General features: G+C 45.7%; 1 protein-coding gene across 1 annotated transcript; it reads left to right on the top strand.

The window, feature by feature from the left end:
* The first annotated feature begins 7,581 nt into the window (after window positions 1-7,581).
* Window positions 7,582-18,792, top strand: LOC139311770 (zinc-alpha-2-glycoprotein-like). The gene is made up of 7 exons (XM_070936279.1): window positions 7,582-7,717; window positions 9,962-10,201; window positions 10,899-11,171; window positions 11,727-11,996; window positions 15,218-15,310; window positions 16,051-16,196; window positions 16,738-18,792. Exons 1-6 carry the CDS (start codon window positions 7,645-7,647, stop codon window positions 16,176-16,178), a joined length of 1,077 nt encoding a protein of 358 aa, XP_070792380.1. The 5' UTR covers window positions 7,582-7,644; the 3' UTR covers window positions 16,179-16,196; window positions 16,738-18,792.
* The last annotated feature ends 4,890 nt before the right edge of the window (window positions 18,793-23,682 follow it).

Raw genomic sequence — 23,682 nt, 5'->3', positions numbered from 1 at the left:
TCAGAGACGTCAGCTTAGTACCCAACTCTGGCCTCCCAATCCAGGCCCGTGCATTCCTTGTTGCCCTGCAAGGGGGAATAGAAACTTCCCAATTAGTCATCTTGAGCATTTCTTTGTTTACTCAATTGGCCACTTAGGCCCCTTGGCCCTGGAAAGTAGGAGTCTATCCAGATCAACATAAATTAAGACTGAGATAGTACCATGCTCTTAGATGGCACAAGAAAAAAACAGGGAGAAGATTGATATGGGTTCAGGTCAAATGGCAGGGACATATGTTTGACAAATACCAGATACATTACAGGCCTAATAACAGAATATGTTTATTACAGGAGATACAAATATAAAGGCATAATATATGCGATACAAATACAAAGGCATATGTGTATTACAAAAACCTAATGGTTACAGAATCTAGTATACCAGTATATCATATCCTAGCATTATTTATTATATCCTTATTATTGTTTCCCTTCAGTATATTTAATTATCCATGTATTAACTGCAGCTAGAATTGTATTTGCACAACACTGGAAGAGTGAAGAGATTCCTATTATTTATTTATTTATTTATTGGTTCGATTTATATGCCGCCCTTCTCCGGAGACTCAGGGCGGCTTACAATGTGTTAAGCAATAGCCTTCATACTTTTGTATATACCTGCTTAGTAGGGCTTTCGGGCCCCCCATAAATGGTGTTCTTTTTTATACAAAGTCAGCTTATTGCCCCCACAATCCGGGTCCTCATTTTACCTACCTCGGAAGGATGGAAGGCTGAGTCAACCTTGAGCCTGGTGAGATTTGAACTCGCAGTAATTGTGGCAGCTAAGTGCTACTTAACAGCACTTTAGTCCGCTGCGCCACCAAGGCTCCTGATTGATGAGAAGGTGATTAGGAAAATATTAGAATGTGCAGAAATGAATAGATTTTTTTTTGAAGTAAATTTTTTATTTTTAAACAAAATATAAAAACATCCATCATCCATTCCAATTACAAGTAGTGCGTCGGTCAGTTACAAATCTTTTGTGCTTCATCTCATATTCATCACTACGAATTCTCTAATTTCTCGTATTATCAATCTAACATATATCTTTATATCATTATTCTCATTTATCATTCATTTAACAATGGCATTTTCATCCCATTAAAATCATTTCCATAAATTGTATTATAACATCCATTTCATATTTCATCAGAAATGAATAGATTAACGCTAGTAATTAAAGAGAAAGAACAACCTGAATATTATAAAATACGGGAAGTATTTTATCAATGGTTAGAGAAAACAAGGGAAATTGAAAACGAGGGAAGAAGACTAAAGAAGAGTAGAAAATATGTTAAGATAGAGGTATAAACAAGATGATAATTGTTAGTATTATGATGAGGAAGAAAATTATGATTAATGTTAGTATTGTGTTTTTCTTAGAAGATGTGTTAAGAAGAAAGAGCCTTGGTAGTACAGTGGTCTAAGGCACTCTATTATTAAGCTGGTTATTAAGACCAGCTGCCTGCAATTACTGCAGGTTCGAATCTCGCCAAGGCTCAAGGTTGACTCAGCCTTCCATCCTTTCTAAGGTAGGTAAATTGAGGACCCAGTTTGTGGGGGCAATAAGCTGACTTTGTATAAATATACAAAAGGATGAAGGCTATTGCTTAGCGCATTGTAAGCCTCCCTGAGTCTCCGGAGAAGGGCGGCATATAAATCAAATTTAAAAAAAAAAAGAAAAGAAAAGAAAATGAATAATAGGTTAATAATGTTCCATTGCTTAATATGTTGCAATTTTTAAGATTAGAGATTTAATATTAATGTGAATGATGTTGTAAATGTCGAAAGAGATATTTGTACCCAGACGACACACTGTTTAAGGAAAGATAAAATGTTTATATGTTGAAAAATAAAAAAAAATAAAAAACTGTATTTTAAAAAAGCATTTCTTTCCGTTTCTCCACACAAGAACCCTGTGAGGTAGGCTGAGCTGAGAAATGAGTTTCTAAGACTGAAGGTGCACTTCAGCCTCGGCCACACAACACCTGATCGGCATCGCCTGGGCCTGGAATCTAAACCAGATCGGGCTTGTCTCCCGCTTGAAGGTTGAGACATCCTGGAGGAAGAGAAACGCTCAGGTAGAATCGGATCCCTCTCCAACTTCTTGGAAAGAAAAAAAAAATTATTGGCACCTGGGCAGCCTCGGCCCTCCCCCCTCCAGGAAAAGCAGCAAAAATATTGAGTCCCTTTGGTGCTAATAAAAGATTTATTGATATATTCAGACATTCCCCCCAATAATTATATTTTATAGCGAAAGTTAAAATACTAAACCCAAAAGGAAACAAGAAAACAAAACAAAAAAAATGTGTATAAAAAGAAAAGAACAGACACCACATAGGTACCCCCAATTTAATACTGAGGAATATTTTTCAACAATAAAAGTCTCCTCCTTTTTTTTTTTTGCAAAACAGCTCCACAATTTACAAACTCCTTCCTGCTTTATTTACCCAACCAATTCGACCTGCCAAACTCTCTCCTGTTAAAAAAAAGGGATCGATCCATTTGTCCTGACGTAGGATTCTTTTCAAAGGGACGCGGTGGCTCAGTGGCTAAGATGTCCCGAGCTTGTTGATTGAAAGGTCGGCAGTTCAGCGGTTCGAATCCCTAGTGAGCTCCCGTTACTTGTCCCAGCTTCTGCCAACCTAGCCGTTCGAAAGCCGCCCCCTAGAGTCAGGAACTACTAGCACATATGTACGAGGGGAACCTTTACCTTTAAAGACACTTTTCAAGGGGGGAGGGATGAGGGAAGAGATCCTGTCCCGTCACTCCCACTCCCGGCGAGTGCGGCCAAAGCCTGAAGGTCCGAGAGGGACCCGTACTCCCCGCAGGCTCTCCGGCCACCCTTGCTCGCTCTCTCCGGCCTCCTCCGTCTCTGCTTTGAGCCTCCCCGCAACTCCGACGCCCAGCCGGGCGCTCTTTCCCTCCTTGCCCGGCGCGGAGGTTTCTCCATCCCTCCGCAGCCTCCGTTTCCACGCAGATGCCGCTATTGCAGGGTAGGAACCGGGAGCCACAGAGCATCCGCCTGGTTGCCGCCCCGGGAGCCTCAACGCCAGGGGTGAAATCCAGTAGGTTCTGACAGGTTCTGGAGAACCGGTAGCGGAAATTTTGAGCAGTTCAGAGAACCGGCAAATACCACCTCTGGCTGGCCCCAGAGTGGGTGGGAATGGAGATTTTGCAATATCCTTCCCCAAGGAGTGGGTGGGAATGGAGATTTTGCAATATCCTTCCCCCAGGAGTGGGATGGGAATGGAGATTTTGCAGTATCCTTCCCCTGCCATGCCCACCAAGCAACACCATGCCCGCCACACAACACCACGCCCACCAAGCCACACCCACAGAACCGGTAGTAAAAAAAATGGATTTCACCACTGCTCAACCGTCGGTTTCTCTCCTGGAGGTAGGAAGCCCACCCTCAGCCCAGGAAGAGTATCTCTCACCTCTGCCTACCTCACAGGATTGTTGGGGGGGATGGAGAATCAGAAGAAATGCTTTTTTATAGTCTGAAGTACCTGGAGGACATGATGGTTGCAAGGGGGTGACTGGGGTGTGTGTGGGTAAGTGTTTGGAGGGGAGGGGATCAGGCCCTAAGAAAAGGCCGTTACTTTTTTGATGTTCCATGGCTTCCATGTAAGAATTCCTCTCTTTCCACACTTGCTGGTTTGCACAACTGCCATTTCACCAGAGTGTTTCCAGAAGGGAGAGGGGCAAGGGGTGAAATCCAGCAGGTTCTGACAGGCTCCGGAGAACCGGCAGTGGAAATTTTGAGCAGTTCAGAGAACCAGCAAATACCACCTCTGGCTGACCCTAGAGTGGGGAGAGAATGGAGAATTTTTTTTTTTTAATTTGATTTATATGCCGCCCTTCTCCGGAGACTCAGGGCGGCTTACAATGCATTAAGCAACAGCTTTCATACTTTTGTATATTTTATACAAAGTCAGCTTATTGCCCCCACAATCTGGGTCCTCATTTTACCTACCTTGGAAAGGATGGAAGGCTGAGTCAACCTCGAGCCTGGTGAGATTTGAACTTGCAGTAATTGCAGGCAGCTGATGTTAATAACAGTGCTTTAGTCTGCTGTGCTACCAGGGCTCTATTTTGTAGCATCCTTCCCCTGCCACGCCCACCAAGCCACACCGTGCCCACCAAACCACTCTCACAGAACCAGTAGTAAAAAAAAAATGGATTTCACCGCTGGACAGGGGACAAGCCTTTCTCGGTGGGGAATTCTGGGAGTTTTGGTCTACGGGGCTGAAATATGTCAAGGTTCAGAAGCACCGCTCTAGACAGTGTCCAGGGGCAGCCCCAGTCACAACCAGCACTTCAGGGGGTTCTTCAGGTCCAACATCCTGTTTTCCAGTTTCTCTCTTTTTTTTTTTTTTTTTTAATTTTTGATTTATATGCCGCCCTTCTCTGGAGACTCAGGGCGGCTTACAATGCGTTAAGCAATAGCCTTCATCCTTTTGTATATTTATACAAAGTCAGCTTATTGCCCCCACAAACTGGGTCCTCATTTCACCTACCTTAGAAAGGATGGAAGGCTGAGTCAACCTTGAGCCTTGGAGAGATTCGAACCAGCAGTAAATTGCAGGCAGCTGTGTTAATAACAGGGTGCATTAAACCCCTGTACTATCAAGGCTTTTCAAATCTGGCACCTGCCTAATAAGGAACAATCCAGCGTGGCATGACTAACAGATTTTGCCTGACACGCCTGCACACAGTACTTTACATGCACACTTCCTCTCTGACTTTCACTTCCCTGCATGAGATGGAACAACCCAGCATGAGATGAGGAGCAGAGTGTGCTTAACAAGCATGCACAAAGGACTTTACATGCACACCAACACATTCTCCCTCTCTTCTCCCACCCTGTCCATGCATACCTGGGTGTCCCTTTCTGCAATTTAAGTCAGGGAGAAGCCGCTAGACCTCATGGTGAGTCCCTCCCTCCCTGAAGGCCTTGTGGGGAAGGGGGGGTTGGCCCGGGCGAGCCTCTCTCGGTCCCAGGAGAGATTGTGGCTTCAGGGCAATAAAAGAACTCAACCGAGAGGGGGCAGCATAGGAAAGGAGAGGAGAAAAGGCAAGAACAGAAGCCACTGAAGGGGAAAAAACCAGATCAGGAGAAGAAAAGATTTCAATAATAAGAGGGGAAAAAGTGATTATGCTGCAAAGAAACTGCTATCTCTGAAGACCCAATGAAAAATTCTTATTTTCTTCTAGAATGACGGGTGGGATCTCCGGAGTTCTCAGAGAAATTGAGAAGGGAAACAGCACCTGGAAGATAGAACCAGATCCTGCCAAAAGATCTCCAGAAGCGCCTTTGGGACGGGGGTCTCTCGGAGGGGCTTCGCAAGAAGAAATAGACAGCTTGTGGCGGGGGGGGGGAGGGAGAGGCGGGAGGAGGTCGGCGAGTCCCGGAGGCTGCGTTCACACAACCAGGATGTCCAAGATCGTTTGGATGATGAACTTGGCTGGGGAGAATTTTAGAGGATCGTTGCGTGTGGTGGGCAACATCTGGATAGGACACCCCCCCCCTCTCTCTTCCTCCAGGACTCCGGAAAGCAGCCAAGGGGCAGCGCTGATTTTAATCTCCCTTCGCGGACCCGAAGATTTTGAATTAGGCAAGGACTTCAGTGGAGCTCAGAGGGGGGCGGAGGTTGCAGCCATTGTCATGAATGGACGTCACTCTCTCCCTCCTGGTTACAGTTCTGACAGCCCCCTCATCTCAGCTGCCCCCCTCCCCTTGTTGCTATATTATAGAAGCTAAATATCCGGTGCCCCGTGTAACAGGTGCCGTACAAACCCATCTAAGTTTCCTGCCAGGTTTCCTGCCGTTATGGCTGTGTGACATCCTGCTCACAATGGTGCTTCTTACAAATATGCACATTTACAAAGTAGGTCACATACTTGCACCTTTTTCATATTATTCTATATTATTCCACGTTATTCCATATTAGTGTTGTCTGGTATTGTAAGAGGTGGAAGTATGGGAAGGTTTCTCCTAAGATCTACCACCATTAAGCAACAGCCTTCATACTTTTGTATATTTTATACAAAGTCAGCTTATTGCCCCCACAATCTGGGTCCTCATTTTACCTACCTTAGAAAGGATGGAAGGCTGAGTCAACCTTGAGCCTGGTAAGATTCGAACCTGCAGTAATTGCAGGCGGCTGTGTTAATAACAGGGTGCTTTAAACCACTGTACTACCATATACTACTATATTATTCCACATTATTCCATATTATTCCATATTAGTGTTGTCTAGTATTGTAAGAGGTGGAAGTATGGGAAGGTTTCTCCTAAGATCTACCACCATTAAGCAACAGCCTTCATCCTTTTGTATATTTTATACAAAGTCAGCTTATTGCCCCCACAATCTGGGTCCTCATTTTACCTACCTTAGAAAGGATGGAAGGCTGAGTCAACCTTGAGCCTGGTGAGATTCGAACCTGCAGTAATTGCAGGCAGCTGTGTTAATAACAGGGTGCTTTAAACCACTGTACTACCATATACTACTATATTATTCCACATTATTCCATATTATTCCATATTAGTGTTGTCTAGTATTGTAAGAGGTGGAAGTATGGGAAAATTTCTCCTAAGATCCACCACCAATTCTATGGTTTTGAGTGTGTTCAGTTCCAGATTGTTCCGATCGCACCACGAGGCTAGTTGTTCAACCTCCCGTCTGTATGCGGATTCATCGTTGTCTCGAATGAGACCAATCACTCTTGTATCATCTGCAATCTTCAGTAGTTTAACAGCTGGATCGTTTGAGATGCAGTCATTGGTATAGAGAAAGAAGAGAAGTGGAGAGAGCCGACATCCTTGGGGGGCCCCTGGGCTAATTGTACAGGTATCTGATGTGGTTCTGCTTAGCTTCACCTGGTGCTTCCTGTCTGTTAGGAAGCTTATGATCCACTTAAAAGTATGTTTGGGTACCTGTAGCTGGTTTAGCTTAGTTAGAAGAGGGTCTGGAATATCTACCATTGTACATGAATGGTGAGGAGGTGGAGAGGGAGGGGAGTTTTAAATTTCTGGGCATTTATATCTCAGAGGACCTCTCATGGACTATGGATGGTAACATGCTTGTGAAGAAGGCACAGAAGAGGCTGCACTTCCTGAGAATGGAGGCTCTCTTGTCATTCTGCGTTCAGGCACCAGGCGCCATCCGGTCCTTTGCATGCTGAACCTGGCTGGTGAGAACTTTAAGGGGGGAGTGGGGGGGGGGTCTCTGCGTGTTGAGGGCGAGGTCAGCCTCTCGGACCTTCCAGAGTGCCGGAGGATGTGCAGAGAGCAGCGCCGTTTCCTCTCCTCCGAGGCGGATCCGCGGACTTAGTCTGGGTGGAAACTTCAGGGGAAATGGGGCGGGGGGGAGGGGGAGCGAGGGAGCGGCGCTGCTATTGGCGGACCTCGGAGGCGGGGGCAAAGGGTCCCCCCTCCTCCCTGAAGGGCCAAGGGAGCAGGAGCGCTTCGTCCCGGGCGGGCGAGGCGGAGACCTTGAGCGGAGTTTGGGGCGGGGGGGAGGAAGCCACGGTCGCTGTCCCTGTCGGGGATGCTGGTCTCTTGGGTCGTAGGGACGAAGGGGCGCCTGGCCAGGGGGCGATGCTGCTGCGACGGGCGCCCCTCTTGCTCCTCTGGGGACTGCTGGGCTCCTTGGTGCCGGGGGGCCGCTGCGGTGAGTTTTGGGAAGGAGGGGCGAGGGGGCGGAGAGGCAGGCGGGGGTGGGGGGGTCTCTCTCCCCCCTTCAGCCCCTGAGAGGCTCCCTTTCCCTTCACTTTCACTTTCCCTTCCCCTCCGCATTGGGAAGCCACGGCCGGCTCCGCCTCTCCCCCTCCGGCCTTCCTGAGCGCGGAGGAAGGAAGGGGAGGCTGGGCAGCAGCGGAGCAGTCTCGGCACGTCGCTCTCCTGGCCATCGTCTTCCAAGCCTGACACAGCTGGAGAGGCGGCCGTAGGGATGGATCCCCCTCCCCTCCACCTCCTTTGGAGTCTCTGGGCCGGCCCGCTGTGGGGAGGGACTCCAAATCCCAACATCCCCAGCCTTGAGACTAGCCAACCCCTACAGCCCAAACCCCGACGCCTTTACCTGATGAGATGGGGAACATGTGGACGCCGCCTTTTTTTTTTAATTTATATGCCGCCCTTCTCCAGAGACTCAGGGCGGCTTACAATGCGTTAAGCAACAGCTTTCATACTTTTGTATATTTATACAAAGTCAGCTTATTGCCCCCACAATCCGGGTCCTCATTTTTCCTACCTCGAAAGGATGGAAGGCTGAGTCAACCTTGAGCCTTGGCGAGATTCGAACCTGCAGTAATTGCAGGCAGCTGTTCTTAATAACAGGGTGCTTTAGACCACTGTACTACCAAGGCTCAGCCTTGAAGGGCTCAGGAGGTGGCGGCTCTGCCCGCGGCCCCCACTTGGCCAATACCCTCAGGTCGCGTTCACAGGACGCGTGAAAACCCGGGGGGTGGAGGAGTCTCCTCCCTTCCGCTGTTACTCTGTATCTGTATCTAACTCGGGATGAGTTTGTCTTTCTGCGTGTGGTGGAGCTTCCCAGCCCTGGAAGTCTCCATACTCCGTACTCTGCTGTGAAGCTACAGGCAGCTTCTGCCCTGCTGGTCCTCCGGGCAGTGGGCACTGAGGGGCAAAGGACATGGGTTTTCTTATTGGTTAACTAACATGGTTAGCTTGTATCTTCATTTGCTTTATTTCCTCTCTTTTAAAATGATGGCCCCATTTATGAGCTTTCACCATTCCTAAACTGGTAAACAAGCTGGAGACCAACTCCAGATAAGAAAAGTTTGTTAGAACAACTTGGGATCTGGTTTATCTCTTTCCTGAACTCTAAACCACCTTTTCCTTTACATTTACGCCCCCCCTTTTTTTTATTTGATTTATATGCTGCCCTTCTCCGAAGACTCAGGGCGGCTTACAATGTGCTCAGCAATAGCCTTCATACTTTTGTATATTTTATACAAAGTCAGCTTATTGCCCCCACAAATTGGGTCCTCAATTTACCTACCTTAGAAAGGATGGAAGGCTGAGTCAACCTTGAGCCTGGCAAGATTCGAACTTACTTTAATTACAGACAGCTGGTGTTAAATTACAGTGCCTTGTCTGCAGAGCTATCCAGGCTTCTGACCTCAGACCTCATTTTAAGGAACATGGAACATGTGTGATATTGTGGGAATGCACAAATATGTAACATGTTTGACTACGTGTAATCGATTTCCTATGCAAAGGGGAGGTTGCTTTTATTCTGTCCAATCAGCTTTCCTCTTTGTTGTGTCCACTATAAAAAAAGGGGGGGCAACGGGGGGCTCAGGTCCTCTCTCCCTTTTGCATAGAGAGACCCCACTTTATCAGGGTCCCCTAATAAGCTTCCTTTAAGGGATCTTGTCAGTACTTTTATAGTACTTGCTTGCTACGGCTGCCATTGAAACAGAGGGAGGGGGGAGCTGTCTGGAGAGTTGGGAGGGGAAGTGAGCCATCGGAAGCTGCACCCCACAAGACCCCTTGGGCGGATGTGGATTGGATAATCCCGACTGGGCCATTGGGGGGGGAGGGTTTTAAGGATGCTTTCTATATGTGATTTTCTCCCCCGTTGCCTCAGACCTTGATTTTCTTTGGTTGCATTCAGTTCATCCTCAGCAAAAGTACCTCTCTCTATGAAAATGGAGTCGGGGGTTTTGAGTACTGAAAGGAGGCAAACCTGACAGATCTTCCGACTCAGTTGCTTATTGGGAAGGTAAACTGAGGCAGAACCTAGAGCCAGATTTGGCTTTCAGTGTGTAGGGTCAGGTGGGGGTCAGCTCCACAAGCAGCTGTGTGAACCCAGAGGTCTCCCTCACCAGGGAGGAGCCGGAGCTGCAGAGCCCCCCCCCCCTCAATTCTACCCTTCACCCTGTTCTCTTTCCAGGCTCCCCCAGGCACTCCCTGCGCTATTCCTATCGGAGGGTGTCAGAATCCAGCCGGTTCCAGTTCTTCTCTGTGATCCTCCTGGATGATCAGCCCATCGCTCGAAACCACCACCACACCAACGCGATGGAGCTTCTGGTGCCCTGGATGGGAGCAGAGGAGAAGAAGAACCTGGTGGACCTTGAAAGGGTGTTCAGGACTGACCTGGAGTGGCTATCAAATTTCAGCAACCAGACTGAAGGTAAGCAGAGGCAGATTTGCCCTCAAGCCCCAAATTCTCCCTCTAATCTCCCTTTGTGCCTCTTGTCACCGTAATCATCAGAAGAGGGAAGCAGGCAAAATCCCAAAGGTGCTTTTTCCAAAGGTCCCAAAGTTTCAGAAAAAGCAGCTTTGGGGCAACCCTGATCTGGATGACTGAGACCCTCCAAAGCAGGCAAAGAATAGAAAGTGGGTGCCTGGAGGCTTGGATGGGTGACATGATTTGGAAAGGAAAATCTCATTTGACCACCAATGGCTGCAAAGGGCATAACGGTGAGAGATCCTTTCCTGTAAAGGAAAGAAAGGATCCTTCCCCCCTCCAAGATCTCTCTCATGGTCTTCATGATCTGGTCCCATCTCAAGAGATTAAGTTCAGTCCTTGATCACAAAAGAGATCTCCCCCTCCGCCCCCGTAAGAAAGAGGGGAGGAAAGATCCATTTTCACCCCTTTCATTGCATCGATGATCCTGTCTAAGCATCTCATCCTCTGCCGTCCCCTTCTCCTTTCTCCTTCCGCCTTTCCCAACATCCGGGTCTTTTCCAAGGAGTTCCCTCTTCTCATCTGGTGGCCAAAGTATTTCAGCTTCAGGCTCAGCTGGTGGGATGGAAGGAAAGATTTGAGTCAAGGGTGGGGTCTCCAGGGGAGAGGAACTCTGGACTATTCCTACCCCATCTTTCAGGGCTTCACACCTGGCAGGCGATTTTGGGCTGTGAACTCAGGGAAGACGGGAGCAAAGGTGGGTTTCTGCACTACAACTATGATGGGATGGACTTCATCAGTTTCGACAACAAGATCCTCAGATGGGATGCTCAGCCCCAGGCCCAGAAGGTCAAGGAGAAGTGGGACAATGAACCATGGAGGTCCCAGAGGAATAAGGTCTACCTTGAGGAGATGTGCATTGAGAGGATGCAGAAATACCTGCCCTACCAGACGGAGTCTCTGAAGAAAACAGGTGAGTGACCAAATGGGCCCAGGTTGTACAATTTGTTTTCTGGGCTTCCTCTTCTCCACACACACACACACCCCATATATTTCTGCTGAACACAGAGAAGTCAGGCTTCACACGCCTGACAGGAAGAGATCTGGGCATTTACCAAATCAAACTACCGAAGGACAGCAGGGGAAATCACCTTCAATGCCCCCTAAAATAAGTTTTTCAAGAGATGGAGGCTGAGATCCATTTCCATGAGGAAATCTGGCAAAACAGAAGAAAGTCTAATTCTCACATCCTGTGTTTGGGGCTGAACCAAAAGGTGAATTTCTTCTGAATTTCCATCTGGAACGTCTGGAAGAATTTGAACAAATTCAATGTGGGATATGAAAACCAAATCAGCCCCCAAGCAGGACAATTATTTTGGTATGTGTCCCTTTCAAAAATAAAGCTAAAGAGTTCAATGCCTCCATCTTTGAGGATCCCAGAGATCCAGGAGAGGAGAGGGAGCATTGGGAGAGGATGACCAAATGAAGATATTAAATCCCAGGAACTCAGATTTTGCTGTTTCTACAGAGCTTCCAGAGGGGAAGGTGACTTGTAAGGTGGTGAATGACAGCCTGGAGGTCCTCATCTGCCATGCCTTTGGCTTCTACCCCAGGGAGATCCAGGCCATCTGGATGAGGGATGGAGAGGCTTGCAAGTACGAGAGCCTCCATAGGAACGTGGCCCCCAACTCGGATGGGACCTATTATGTCTGGATCAGCATTGAGATCGACCCCAAGGACAGGAACCATTTTCGATGTCACCTGGAGCACGAGGGCTTGGTCTTGAAGGAAGAAACAGGTGAGACATTGAGAAGTTACAAAATGGCACCTCTCGGTCAGATGGGTGGCATATAAATTTATTAAATGAATAAAGTAAATAAACATCAATGAAGCAGTAGGTTGTTCATCAGTGTTGGATGCTGTCATCTAAAATTTCCAGAGGGAAAGGAGGGAATTTAGGAGTCCTTGGTGTTGGCTTGGAAGGAGGAAACAGGTGAGAGATTGAGCAGCTGTGACACATTAGGTCTTGGTGAGATGGGCAGCATATATGTTTATTAAATAAATAAAGTAAATTTTAAAAAATGTAGAAGTAGGCTGGTCATCAATGTTGGATAGTTTTGGGCTATGTCATTTAAACTTTCCAGAGGGAAAGGAGAGGATTTAGGGTTGTGTTTCGTGATGGTAAAGAAGAGATGATTGAGAGGGGAGTTGGAAGTGGACACTTGAGAACAGAGGTAGGAAAATATGATACCATACGGAGATGGAAGAGATTGAGAGATAGGAAACTGTTTTGCTTTCTGGCAGAATTATCTTCTTTTTTTTTTTTATTGAAAAAGTTTTTCAAATACAAATTTTTCCCCCTTTTTTCTCCCCCCCTTCTCCCTAACCCCCCCTCACCACCCATCCCCCTGTGACTTCTTCTCTCTTGCCATATAGCTCAGCATAAACATAATACATTTATCAAAAAAATCCAAAATAGATAATTCCAATCCAACAATTTAAGGCCCTTTTCACATCCCAAAATTACGGCATTGCAGAGGTCTGTCACTCGCCTCAGGATAATATTAACCAATACTTCGCCTCAACTATCTTTTCATGTATTTGGTCATCTTTTAAATAACTGGCATCACTGTTGCCTAATTTAGAAATTTTTGTTTTTGTAAGATCTATTTCTTTTTTTTCTTGACTTTTTGTGGGTTTGATCTTCATCCTAATTTCCTTTCTACAAATTGTATGTCGACTGATCGGTTTTCGTTCTGATTTATAACTTGATCTTCTTGGTTTTGCTTTTGTGATTCATGTTTCTTTTCTATAAGTTGTGTATCAACTAATTGATTTCCATGCTTGTCTGTAACTTGATGAATCATCACGTTAGAGTCCGATGCCACATCTCTCTTATTTATAGATAATCCAGCTGAGGTATCTAAAGAATCCAAAGGTGATTCATCTACAGAAGCCTCTGTAACTCGATATTTTTCCTTTATTTCCAACTCCTTCTGCTTATCTGGGTTGTGCATAAAAATGTTGAACTCATTTTCAAAAATTTTTGGTGAAATTCTTCCGCTTTTTCAACAGTATTTAATTGGTATCTTTCTCCTTGATATCTCAATATTATACCAACTGGCACGTCCACCTAAATAAAATATTTCGTTTTTTAAGCTCAGTCACCAGAAAACCAAATTTCTTTCTTTCCAATAACATCTTAGGCGGTAACTCTTTATATATCCAAATCTTTCTTCCAAACAATTGCAAAGTAGAATTAAAAGATTTTTGCACAATATTATTTCTTATTTCTTTATCTGTAAAATAAATCACCACATCTCTAGGCAGTTGCCTTTGCTTTGCAATCCAAGAATTTATTCTATAGACTCTGTCAATCCTACAAAATACTTCCTCAGGGTGAACCTTTAAGATCCCAGCCAGAATTTCAGAAGATATTTTCCTTAAGTCATCTCTGTTGTTTTCCTGTAATCCTCTCAATCTAATCGCATATTCTGTGAGATTATATTGCATCATTAAAACTTCTTTTTCAATCCGTTGTTTAATATTTTCTGCATTACAAGTCTTATGATCAACTTCCATTTTAAGTTTTTCTTCTAAGCTATTATCTTGAATGTTTATCAAATCATTTTCAGTTCTTTGTATTTTATTGTCCAAATTATCCTCAATTTCCTCCATTTTAGACTCTAATAAATCAATATTTGTACCCAACTTCATAACAATTTCTGAAAAACCATTAGTCACTTTTACAATCTTTCGTTGCAAAGTATCAAACTTTAACTGCACCATTTCTTTAATTTCCTGCTTAAATTTTTCAAAGTTCTGATTCACAATCTCATCCCTTCTTACAATCTCCTCCAAGAGAAATTCAATTATATTAAAATCAGTTTTCTGAGTCTGTAAGTTTAGAACTTGTTCATGTAGTTTATAGATGGGGGAATCCCCCCCCACTGCTTGTTTGTCTGGCTTTGTAAGTCTAAATGCCATATTTCCACACAGACAAACTCTCTTAAAAAAGAAAAGAAAAGCAAAGAAAGAGAAAAAAAGCTTCTTTCCAAACAGGATCAATATCAGATCTCCAGGAAAAAGAAGACATAAAAGTAGAGCTTTTTCTTCAGTTGTAGCCAGCAGTGTTTATTCCGCTACTTTGTAGCTTATTAAGAAACGGAAGGACTTTCCCTTTCAGCCCTTTCTCAAGCCTCGGCAGTCGCCATTTTAAAAATTCTTTTTTCCTTCTTCAGTAACTTTTTTTTTTAAATAAATGAAAATACTTGCGATTCAGGGTCACAGGTCCAGATCTCATCCTCTTTAATTCATCTGTTAGTTTTCTTTAATAGGCTTGTTCTCGTCGCCTGGCTCTGCAAAAAGGCAGAGGTCTCCCAAAGCCCGGAGAGGCGGCGGGGGAAATAGGGAGCCTCATCTGCTTCGTCCCCAAAAGTAAAAAAAAAAACTTTTGGGGCTTCGCAAAGAGCTCTACCTGCCCTCGCCGGCTCTATCTCACATTTCCTCATGGAAATGGAGTTTTTCGAGCCGCCTTTCCGTTGTAAAGGCAGCTCTTTACAGGCGATGGGGCTGGCGGTCCCAAGGGACCGTCTGGCAGCGACGAGGAGCAAACCGGAAGTCCACTTTCTGGCAGAATTATCTGATGGGACAAGTTGCATCCGGTCCTTCAGTGCCCCTTTCAGCAGGGGAGGCTGTTCTTTTGTCAGCTACTTCAGAGCTATTCTTTTTTGCAAAACTATAATATTCGAATGATTGCAATCCGCACCTGCTTCCTTCTCCCTCCATTTATCTTCAGGTGAACTGGGGGGGGGGATCAGTTTGATGCATTTGCTTCACCTGATCTTTGCCTGGGCTGAAGCCCCTGGGCCCTCTGCACCTTTGGAGGGGAGGGACTTCCTCCAGGTGGGGGCACTTCCTGGAGGCCAGAGCAGCTTGGGAAAGGCTTCCCTTGATCAGCATCTCCACTTCAGGGAACTCAGCACCTGTCTAATAGAAACCATGTTTCTCCTTTTTCAGCTAGAGTACGGCGGATTCTTTCTGAAATTGTGGCCACTGTGGGAATTGTGCCTATCATGATGTTGAGCCTCATCCTGATTTTCTTCCTAACATGTAAGTGAAACAAAGTCATCCACTGACCCAACCCATGTCCTTCTGTGTTGACTGAGCTGCTGTGGGTGGGACAGAGCTTCTCTGAGTAGTTCGGAGACCTCCAAGGCAGGGGTGAAATCCAGCAGGTTCTGACAGGTTCTGGAGAACCAGTAGCAGAAATTTTGAGTAGTTCGGAGAATACCACGTAACCAAATACCACCTATGGTTGGTCCCAGAGTGGGGAAGGAATGGAGATTTTGTAGTATCCTTCCGCTGCCACACCCACTAAGCTACGTCACGCCCACAGAACCAGTAGTAAAAAAAAAATGAATTTCACCACTGCTCCAAGGCCTATTCCATTCCATTCCATTTTCCTATCTCCTATCCCCATTCCCCATTCTATTCTATTTTCTATTTTATTTCATTCTCTATTCTCTATTCTCTAACCCAGCCAGACCCATCTTAGCCTTCCAAGATCAGCCAAAGTTGATGGTTCTTAGATCTGGTTAGGTTAAGATTGGGTCACAAATGTTGTGACAGTTGAATTAAGAACGTCTGAGTCCAGAGTCCGTGGGGAACACCCTCTGTCTTGTACCAGCAACAAGAATCCAAGAGGTTTAGCATCATTGTGGTAGAGTAATTGATGGTGATTCAGTTCAGGTTCCTTCCTTCAGTGTTCAGAATAAATCCTTCTCCAGCTCAGGCAGGAGCTGCTGCCCTCCGAAATAAACTAGCTATCTGCTCTTTTTCCTATCTGGCAGACCGGCAGTGGAGGAGACTCAGAAGAAAATTGTGTCATGTAGTGGAAAATGTGCCTCTTCCACAAATCAATCGTTCTCCCTCTACGGACGATACAGAAGATGAGACGCAATCACAGAGGTTGCCCTAAACTAAAATAACATCAGAGGTGAGTCTGAATTTTAAGAAACAAAACTCCAGACTTGGAATATACCTAAGAATCAAGATCATCAGGGTTGTTGAGGTGGGGAATTAAATTTTTCCAAAGTTGTCGTGTGTGGATTATGGGTTTCCTGGGGCTCCTCTGATGACTTGCTCTGCAGCGGAAGATCTGGCTCAGCTCAGCCTCTCTGGCCCATCAGCTCCAAGGAGAAGAGAGAGAGAGATGGGGAAGGAGCCATGAGCAAGAGTTGGGGCACCCTGGAGAAATGGGAAGGATTGGAGGGGAGAGGGAGAAGGACGAGCATGAAGGGGAGTCCTTGGCCATGATAAGCTGGAGGCATAAGAAAGCCTGGGGGAGAAGTGAGGAGGCCCCCAACAGCAGCTCTTTGTCCAGAGAGGGTTATCCTTCCTTCTTCTTTGGCTGCTTCCTCTGGTGCCTGTGGAGGTTGCAGTGGGGGGAAGAGAGAGCTGAGGGGAGGCGAGAAGAAACAGCCCCCACCCCATGCAAATGACAGTGTTGACTTCCTCCATTTTTTTTCTCTTTGAAGCACAAGGCATCCTATGGACCGTAGAAGACAGGGAGAGATCTAGAAAGTCATCATTGCGTAGGGAAGAAGGAAAGGAACATCCAGTGTGGAGAACTTGGACACATTATCCAAAAGCCAAGATCAAAGCAAGATTAAGTCCAAACCAGCTACAGCCCCACGAAACATCCTAAGTAAACCAAAAGACCCAGCAGCCCCAGAAGGAGAACCAGGATTCATCTACAACATACACTGTAAGGACTGCAACAGCCACTATGTAAGATAAACAGGCAGAAGACAAGCAAAGCGCATCCATGAACACCAACTATCAGTCAGAAGACAAGGTGAAAAGTCCTTAATTTCACAATACATGGATAGATTCAACCATAGTTTCAATTGGGAAGCTGTGAGCATCGTTAGATCAAGCCAAATCCACCAAACAAAGGGAAAGAAATGGCAGAGAAATCCTGGAGCCCTGGCACTCAGACAAATTGGCCATCAACAGGGACACAGAGATAAACAACGTCTGCATGCCATTCGAAAGAGACAATAAAAAAAGTCCAAAAGGAAACAAAAGATTAGAACACCACCTAGCCAGCAATCAGCACCTACAGTATATGAACAGAAATTAACACCAAGATTAACATTAGATTGACAATCAAGCAATTACCAATGCAGACAAAGAAGCTAACAGTACACAACAGCTTAATCACACACTACTGAGAGGGGAAACCATTGACTCGTATATAAAAATAAGAGCAAATCCAATTCCCTTTTGGCACTGAGGATGTTACCAAGTTTGGTAATGAAATGTCTGCAAGAAAAGTACCAAGCCAGAGAGCACCCAGGAGGACACTGCAGGAGGGGTTCAGCACCTGGCAACCCGTCCTTGTGATGAGGCAAACATCTCCAATCCCATGAGATTGTCCTGGACTGTGACTCCAACTGGTTCTGTTTCTCCATGGAGGAGCCTTATGTCTCTGGTTGAGCAGACATTAAGGATGGTGCTCTCCAGCTTTGTCACCCCAACCCTGGAGAAAGTCTACAAAGGAATGGAGCCAAGTCCCTTGTTCTACAAGGGCCGCGGAAGTTCATTTGGAGATATGCAGGGATGGAGATGGGGGGCTTGGGTTCTTGGGAATGCTTCCTGCAGAGATGATTTTTTTTTCCCTAAACAGGTGGCTGTTGTGGACTGCAAAACCCATCAAAAGGTAGAGCTGTTCTCACAGCTACTTCACCCGTTTCCAGCTTTCAGAGGAAACCAAAGAATGGGTGATGTAGTGACATGAAGAGCTCTCGTGGATTTAGAAGAGGCTTCCTTCAAGCGGTTGGGTTGGTTTCCATACATGGAACCATCTCTGGGACCCCATTTTGATACCCAAAATCTGGATATCTGGAGAATGTTTGAACTAAAAATGACTGGTGGATTCGTTTTGATGGACTCACCATTAGTGTCAGTGTTAAAATTTGAGCCGGTTGCCTGGCCAGGTAAGCCACTTTAGGTCAAAGAATAGCCCTCAACTGGTTTTGAGGGACAACAGGGACCTCCAGCCCCAGACTGGCCAACCCCACCTTGTGCAAGTTCTGCAAAGCATGAGATGATTCTGCCTCCTTTCTTATGCCCACTAAAGTCTTCGTTCTTCGTATTCTAATTACTCTTGTCATATAATCTAATTACATTGTAAAACTCAAGTAATAAAACTCTAACTTAGATTTTACATCTTCCTGCAACAGGCAGATTCCTTTCTTGGCAATGTTTATCTTTTGTTATTTTTTCTCTCCTTTTGTCTTCCTAACTGGCCACCTAATTGGTCCCCTATTAACAGCACAAAAGGTGTGTGGATTGATCTGGTAGTTTGAGATAGTTATGTGTCAATTCCTGGAGGAAAAGGGGCGGAAGGAAAAGGATTTATGAAGGATTTAGATCTTAATGCAGGAAGGATGCAATTGATTGGAGGCATACCTCAGTTTATCCTCATTTCCCCTCCCCCCCCATACAGAGGGAAGCAACAGGGTTAAAATTAAGTCTTAACTTGCATCCACAGATTCTCAATTTTGTCTGCTGAAGAATCAACTAAAGAACCAGTTAATTAATCCACCCATGTCTGGGCAGTGAAAGTTTATGTCTTAATGGGTTTTCTTAGTGTATAAGAATTCTCACTGATTCTTACAAATCTTTTATTGGGCTAGAACGGTGATGGTGAACCTATGGCACGCGTGCCACAGGTGGCAGCGGAGCCATATCTGTGGGCACGCGAGTGTTGCCCTAGTTCAGCTCCAGCACGCGTATGTGCACTGGCCAGCTGATCTTTGGGCCTTCCGGGTCCACCGGAAGTCAGGAAACAGACCGTTTCCAGCCTCCGAAGGGCCTCTGGTGGGTGGGGAAGGCTGTTTTCACCCTCCCCAGGCTCCAAGAAAGGTTCTGGAGCCTGGGGAGGGCAAAAGTGGGCCTACCAGGCCCACCGTGCCATCACGTGCCATCACGTGCCAAAAGCGGGGGGAGCATGGAGGGGTTGCACATGCATTCGTGGGGGGGCATTGGATTACGGGTGTGGGCACACACGTGCGCAATCCCCCACGTGACCCGTGCTTTTGGCACACAATGGCAAAAAGGTTAGCCATCATTGGGCTACATCATGGCTGGTATGCCAAGTTGTAACACACACACACCATCCCCACCCCCCCTCCTGAAATCTGCACAAACGTCTCAGGAGGAAAAAGAACAAAAACAAGTTGTTTTTGGTTAAGAAATTAATTGCAACTAACTCTTCCCCTTGCAAAAAAAAAATAAAAAATCAGGACTGCTTTCCTTTGAACAGGGGGAACAGGAGGGGGTGGGAACGGAGCACTTTTACAATTTCCTTTTTTTCTTTTCTAAATCTTGAATGGGATGTTTGCCAACATTGCCCTTCTTTTTTGGGGGGTGGGGGGGAATCAATGCCGTAAATTATTAATTGTCATTAGTTATCGATTTGGATATCTGGCCTGAAAAGGGTTCTTCCTTCTCTTGGAAAAAAAGCCAGAGGTGGAAGTCCCAACCTCCTTCTCCCTCCCATTTCACCAAGGCCGTTCCTTCCTTCCTTCCTTCCCCCTCTAGCTGATTTCTTGGGCCCTAACTGTCCCAGGTGTCGAAAAACCTAGGATGAAACCTCCTTCTGTGTATGGGCTGTGCCGAAGTGCCTGGGAGGGAGTGGCCGTGGCTGTTGTCCCGGGGCAAAAGACTGGGGGAGGGCCAGCCGAGGAGAAAAGTTTGTGGCTAATAACCCAGAGGGGAAAACCTCGAGGCAAAACAAGCAAGGGAAAGAGACCGAGCCGAAAAGTCCTATTCCACTCCATGACTGCTGTTCATGTGACCTCCAATCTGTACTTCATGTTACCTCTGTCTGGACTTATTTATTTACTTATTTATTATATTTCTATACCGCCTTTCTCCCGTAGGACTCAAGGCGGTGTACAGTCAAGAAAAATATAGACACACAAACATCATAAAATTGCTAATTAAAATTATTACTTAGTTTGGTCAATTAAATAAAACCCAGAATTAGATCACATTTAAAAAATCATTCACATGTTCGTATGTTTAGCCCCGCCTGTTGGAACATCAGGGTCTTGAGGGCATGGTGGAAAGCACGGAGATCAGGGATATTCCGTATCTCCGGGGGCAGTTCATTCCAAAGGGTTGGAGCCCCCACAGAGAAGGCCCTCCCCCTGGGAGTCGCCAGTCGACATAATTTGACTGACGGTACCCTGAGTAGTCCCTCCCTGTGAGAACGAACTGGTCGGTGGGAGGCTATTGGTGGCAAAAGACAGTCTCGTAGGTACCCAGGTCCTAAGCCATGGAGCGCTTTAAAGGTGATAAATAACACCTTGAATTGACTTCAGACCTGCTGCTTCCCAGACTTTGGACTTGCACCTTGGCTCTCCCATTGGGTTTTGCACGAAAGATTAGAGAGAAACTGCAGCTGGTACAAAAGGCAGCATCTTGTACATGGACTGGCATGAGACGGGGCAGCAACGCAACTCCTATCTTGGCGCAGGCAAGGGAAGGGTTTGCATGGCCTCTAATGGGGTCCTGAGTGCAATTCCAGGTGTTGCTTGGAACTTAGAAAGAGCCTGGCTGGCTCTGAATCGAGGCCCAGCTTGGTCCTTTACATGCAGTTCTGATCAGGAGGAGGTGGAGGACTATCGGCTCCCTAATCCTACTCCACAAGGCAAGGAGATCCTCTGTTGAAAATTTCCAGCAAGGGGCCACGGATTAATTGGAGAAGGAGGTCACACTCTTTTCTCCATTGAAATCTGCCCCCTCCCACATGTCAGCGCCACCCAAACCTTGAGAAATCCTCCTGGCGGACTGGTTGAAATCCTGGCCAGGGATCCTTTTACTACACCAGGTGTCCTCCCTTTTTGAGGGAGAAGCCCAGCTCCACGCTCCGTACCCTTGTGATTCCCCTGTCCCCCAGGTTAAATGACTGCCATCTGCTCTCCCGTTGGGTTCTCCCAAAAAATTAGAGAGATACTGCAGCTGGTACAAAAGGCAGCATCTTGTACATGGACTGGCATGTAACTCCTGGGATCCTGAGTGCAATTCCAGGTGTTGCTTGGAACTTAGAAAGAGTTCCCTTAAACTCCACTGAAGATCTTACTTAGCCTGGTAATGAAATGTCCAGAAACCAACCCACAAGCTCAGAGAATGAACCGTCACCGGTGGGTTCCTCCCGGTTCGGTCCGGTTCGGCCGAGCCGGTACGGGTGACGATATGATGTCACCGAACAGGTTCTCCCCCCGCCCGCCCTCCCACCCCCCACATTATTCTTACCTTTTATTTGGTCCCACCCCCAATCTATTGCTGCCTCCTGAGTCCCAGCTGATGACTAGAGGGAAAAAAACTGTTTAAACTCTTGCTGCGGGGCTTCAAAGGGCCGTCCTACAGCTGATCAGTGTTAAAAGCAAACAAATGAGTCGGGTCATAAGTGCGAGGACTGGTCGCAAGTGTGAGGACCTTCCAGAAATGACTCTGACCAGCTAGCCACACCCACCTAGTCACATGACCTCCAAGCCACACCCACAAAATAAGCCACGCCCACGGAACCGGTAGTAAAAAAAATTTAGAACCCACCCCTGACCTTCACCCACACTTTGAAAGAGAGCCGGGGCCAAAATGGTCCACAGGACTAACCCTCCAATGGGCTCTGGCTGCCTTTTCTTTCCCTGCTGACGTCGATGAATTTAATTTAATGTAATTTAATTTATCGCATTTCTATGCCGCCCGACTCTGGGCGGCTTACAGCAAAAATAATGCGAACAACGAACATAGAAAACTATTAAAAAACATTATAAAAACGTTTAAAAACATTAAAAGCCCATGCACGCCATTCATGGGCGGATCTCGCAAGATTGCAACAGCGAGATCAACGGCCCCAGGCCTGCCGGAAAAGCCAGGTCCTCACCGCTTTCCGGAAGGCCAATACGGTGAGGGTAGGTTGTAGAAAAAAGATCGCGTGCCACAGCTGATCACACCCCCACCCCCAGTGCGATATTCTACTTACCCCATGCCTCCTTTTGGCGTGCATGGCGCACATATGCGCACCTTGCATTTGGTGCACATACGCAGCCAACGAACCCGTAGTAAACCAGTTCAGATTTCACCACTGGGTCAGACATTCTTTTTTTTCCCAACAAATTTCACTTTATTCAGAAAGTTACAATAGAAACTTCAAAAGAAATCTTACAAAATGAAAACCAAAGCATTAAAAGAGAAAAAAAGGGCATTAGAAACAACAAAAACACAGATTCATATATTGTCCCACCTAGTTGAATTGTGCTAAATATATTGTAACAATGATCGTTTCCCCATATATACTCACTCTCTCTCTCTCTCTCTGTAAACACACACATATAGTATTAACAGGTAAACAGCCAAGTTAAACTTCAAAGCCTTCTGTTAACAATCTATCATTGTATTTAACTTGTTGAAAGTATCTCCGATCTGTCTCGCTTCAAATCTCATTTGATTCTTTCAATTTTTGGTCTAAAGTCTACTTTAACAAAAGTAGAGATACATTACACAATTTAACTACAAAAAAAAATATTAGTACATTTATTCTTCCCAAGATCAAAATTTACAAAGTTGGGAATAAAAAAACACATCTATGCATTGGCATAGGGCTTTTTCGTTGCTTGGACTACTTGTGCAATCAAAAGAAGTTGGGAAAAAAAATTCAGATAGACCATATTAGTCCCTTGAGGCTCTACCAGACACTGCCCTATTTTTTTTTCCTTTTAATTTGGTGCCACGTTGAGGGGCAAATAAAATCAAATAAATTTCTCCTCAGAACTCATTTAAATAATTTAAAAAATAGAATATTTTATTGGCCAAGTGTGATTGGACAAACAAGGAATTTGTCTCCGGTACAACAGCTCTCGTTGTTATTAAAAGCCTGGAGACTAAAACATATGAAGAATGGTTGCAGTATTTGGGTTTGGCTAATTTAGAGAAAAGGAGGACTAGGGGCAGTGGGGAAATCTATTTTTTTTCCCCTACCGGTTCTGTGGGCGTGGCTTGGTGGGGGGGGGTCATGTGATTGGGTGGGTGTGGTTATCTAGTCATGTGACTGGAGGGTCAAAAGACAGAAACTCACTTGGACAATGTCTTGCTGGAGCAAGGGGTTTGGACTAGATGAATGGAGAGGTCCCTTCCAGCCCTGGATTGCAGTGCTCTTTCAAAGTATCCTCTGAAGCTGCATCTAGTGCCAGGTTTGTGGTCCTTGCTTCCTCTCCTTTTTCCTTCCCTCCATTTCTTTTTCTTTCTTTCTTTCTTTCTTTCTTTCTTTCTTTCTTTCTTTCTTTCTTTCTTTCTTTCTTTCTTTCTTCCATCTTTCTTTCTTTCTTTCTTTTTCCCTTTCTTTTCTTTCTTTCCCTTTCTCTTTCTTTCTCTCCTCCCTTTCTTTTTCCCATTTTCTTTCTTTCTTT

The sequence above is a fragment of the Pituophis catenifer genome, unplaced genomic scaffold (assembly GCF_029215685.1).
Source record: "Pituophis catenifer annectens isolate HBS135680 unplaced genomic scaffold, rPitCat1.0.hap2 SCAF_2, whole genome shotgun sequence".
Taxonomy (NCBI): Eukaryota; Metazoa; Chordata; class Lepidosauria; order Squamata; family Colubridae; genus Pituophis; species Pituophis catenifer.
The sequence above is the reverse complement of the archived record's forward strand: the minus strand, read 5'-3'. Positions and strand labels throughout refer to the sequence as shown.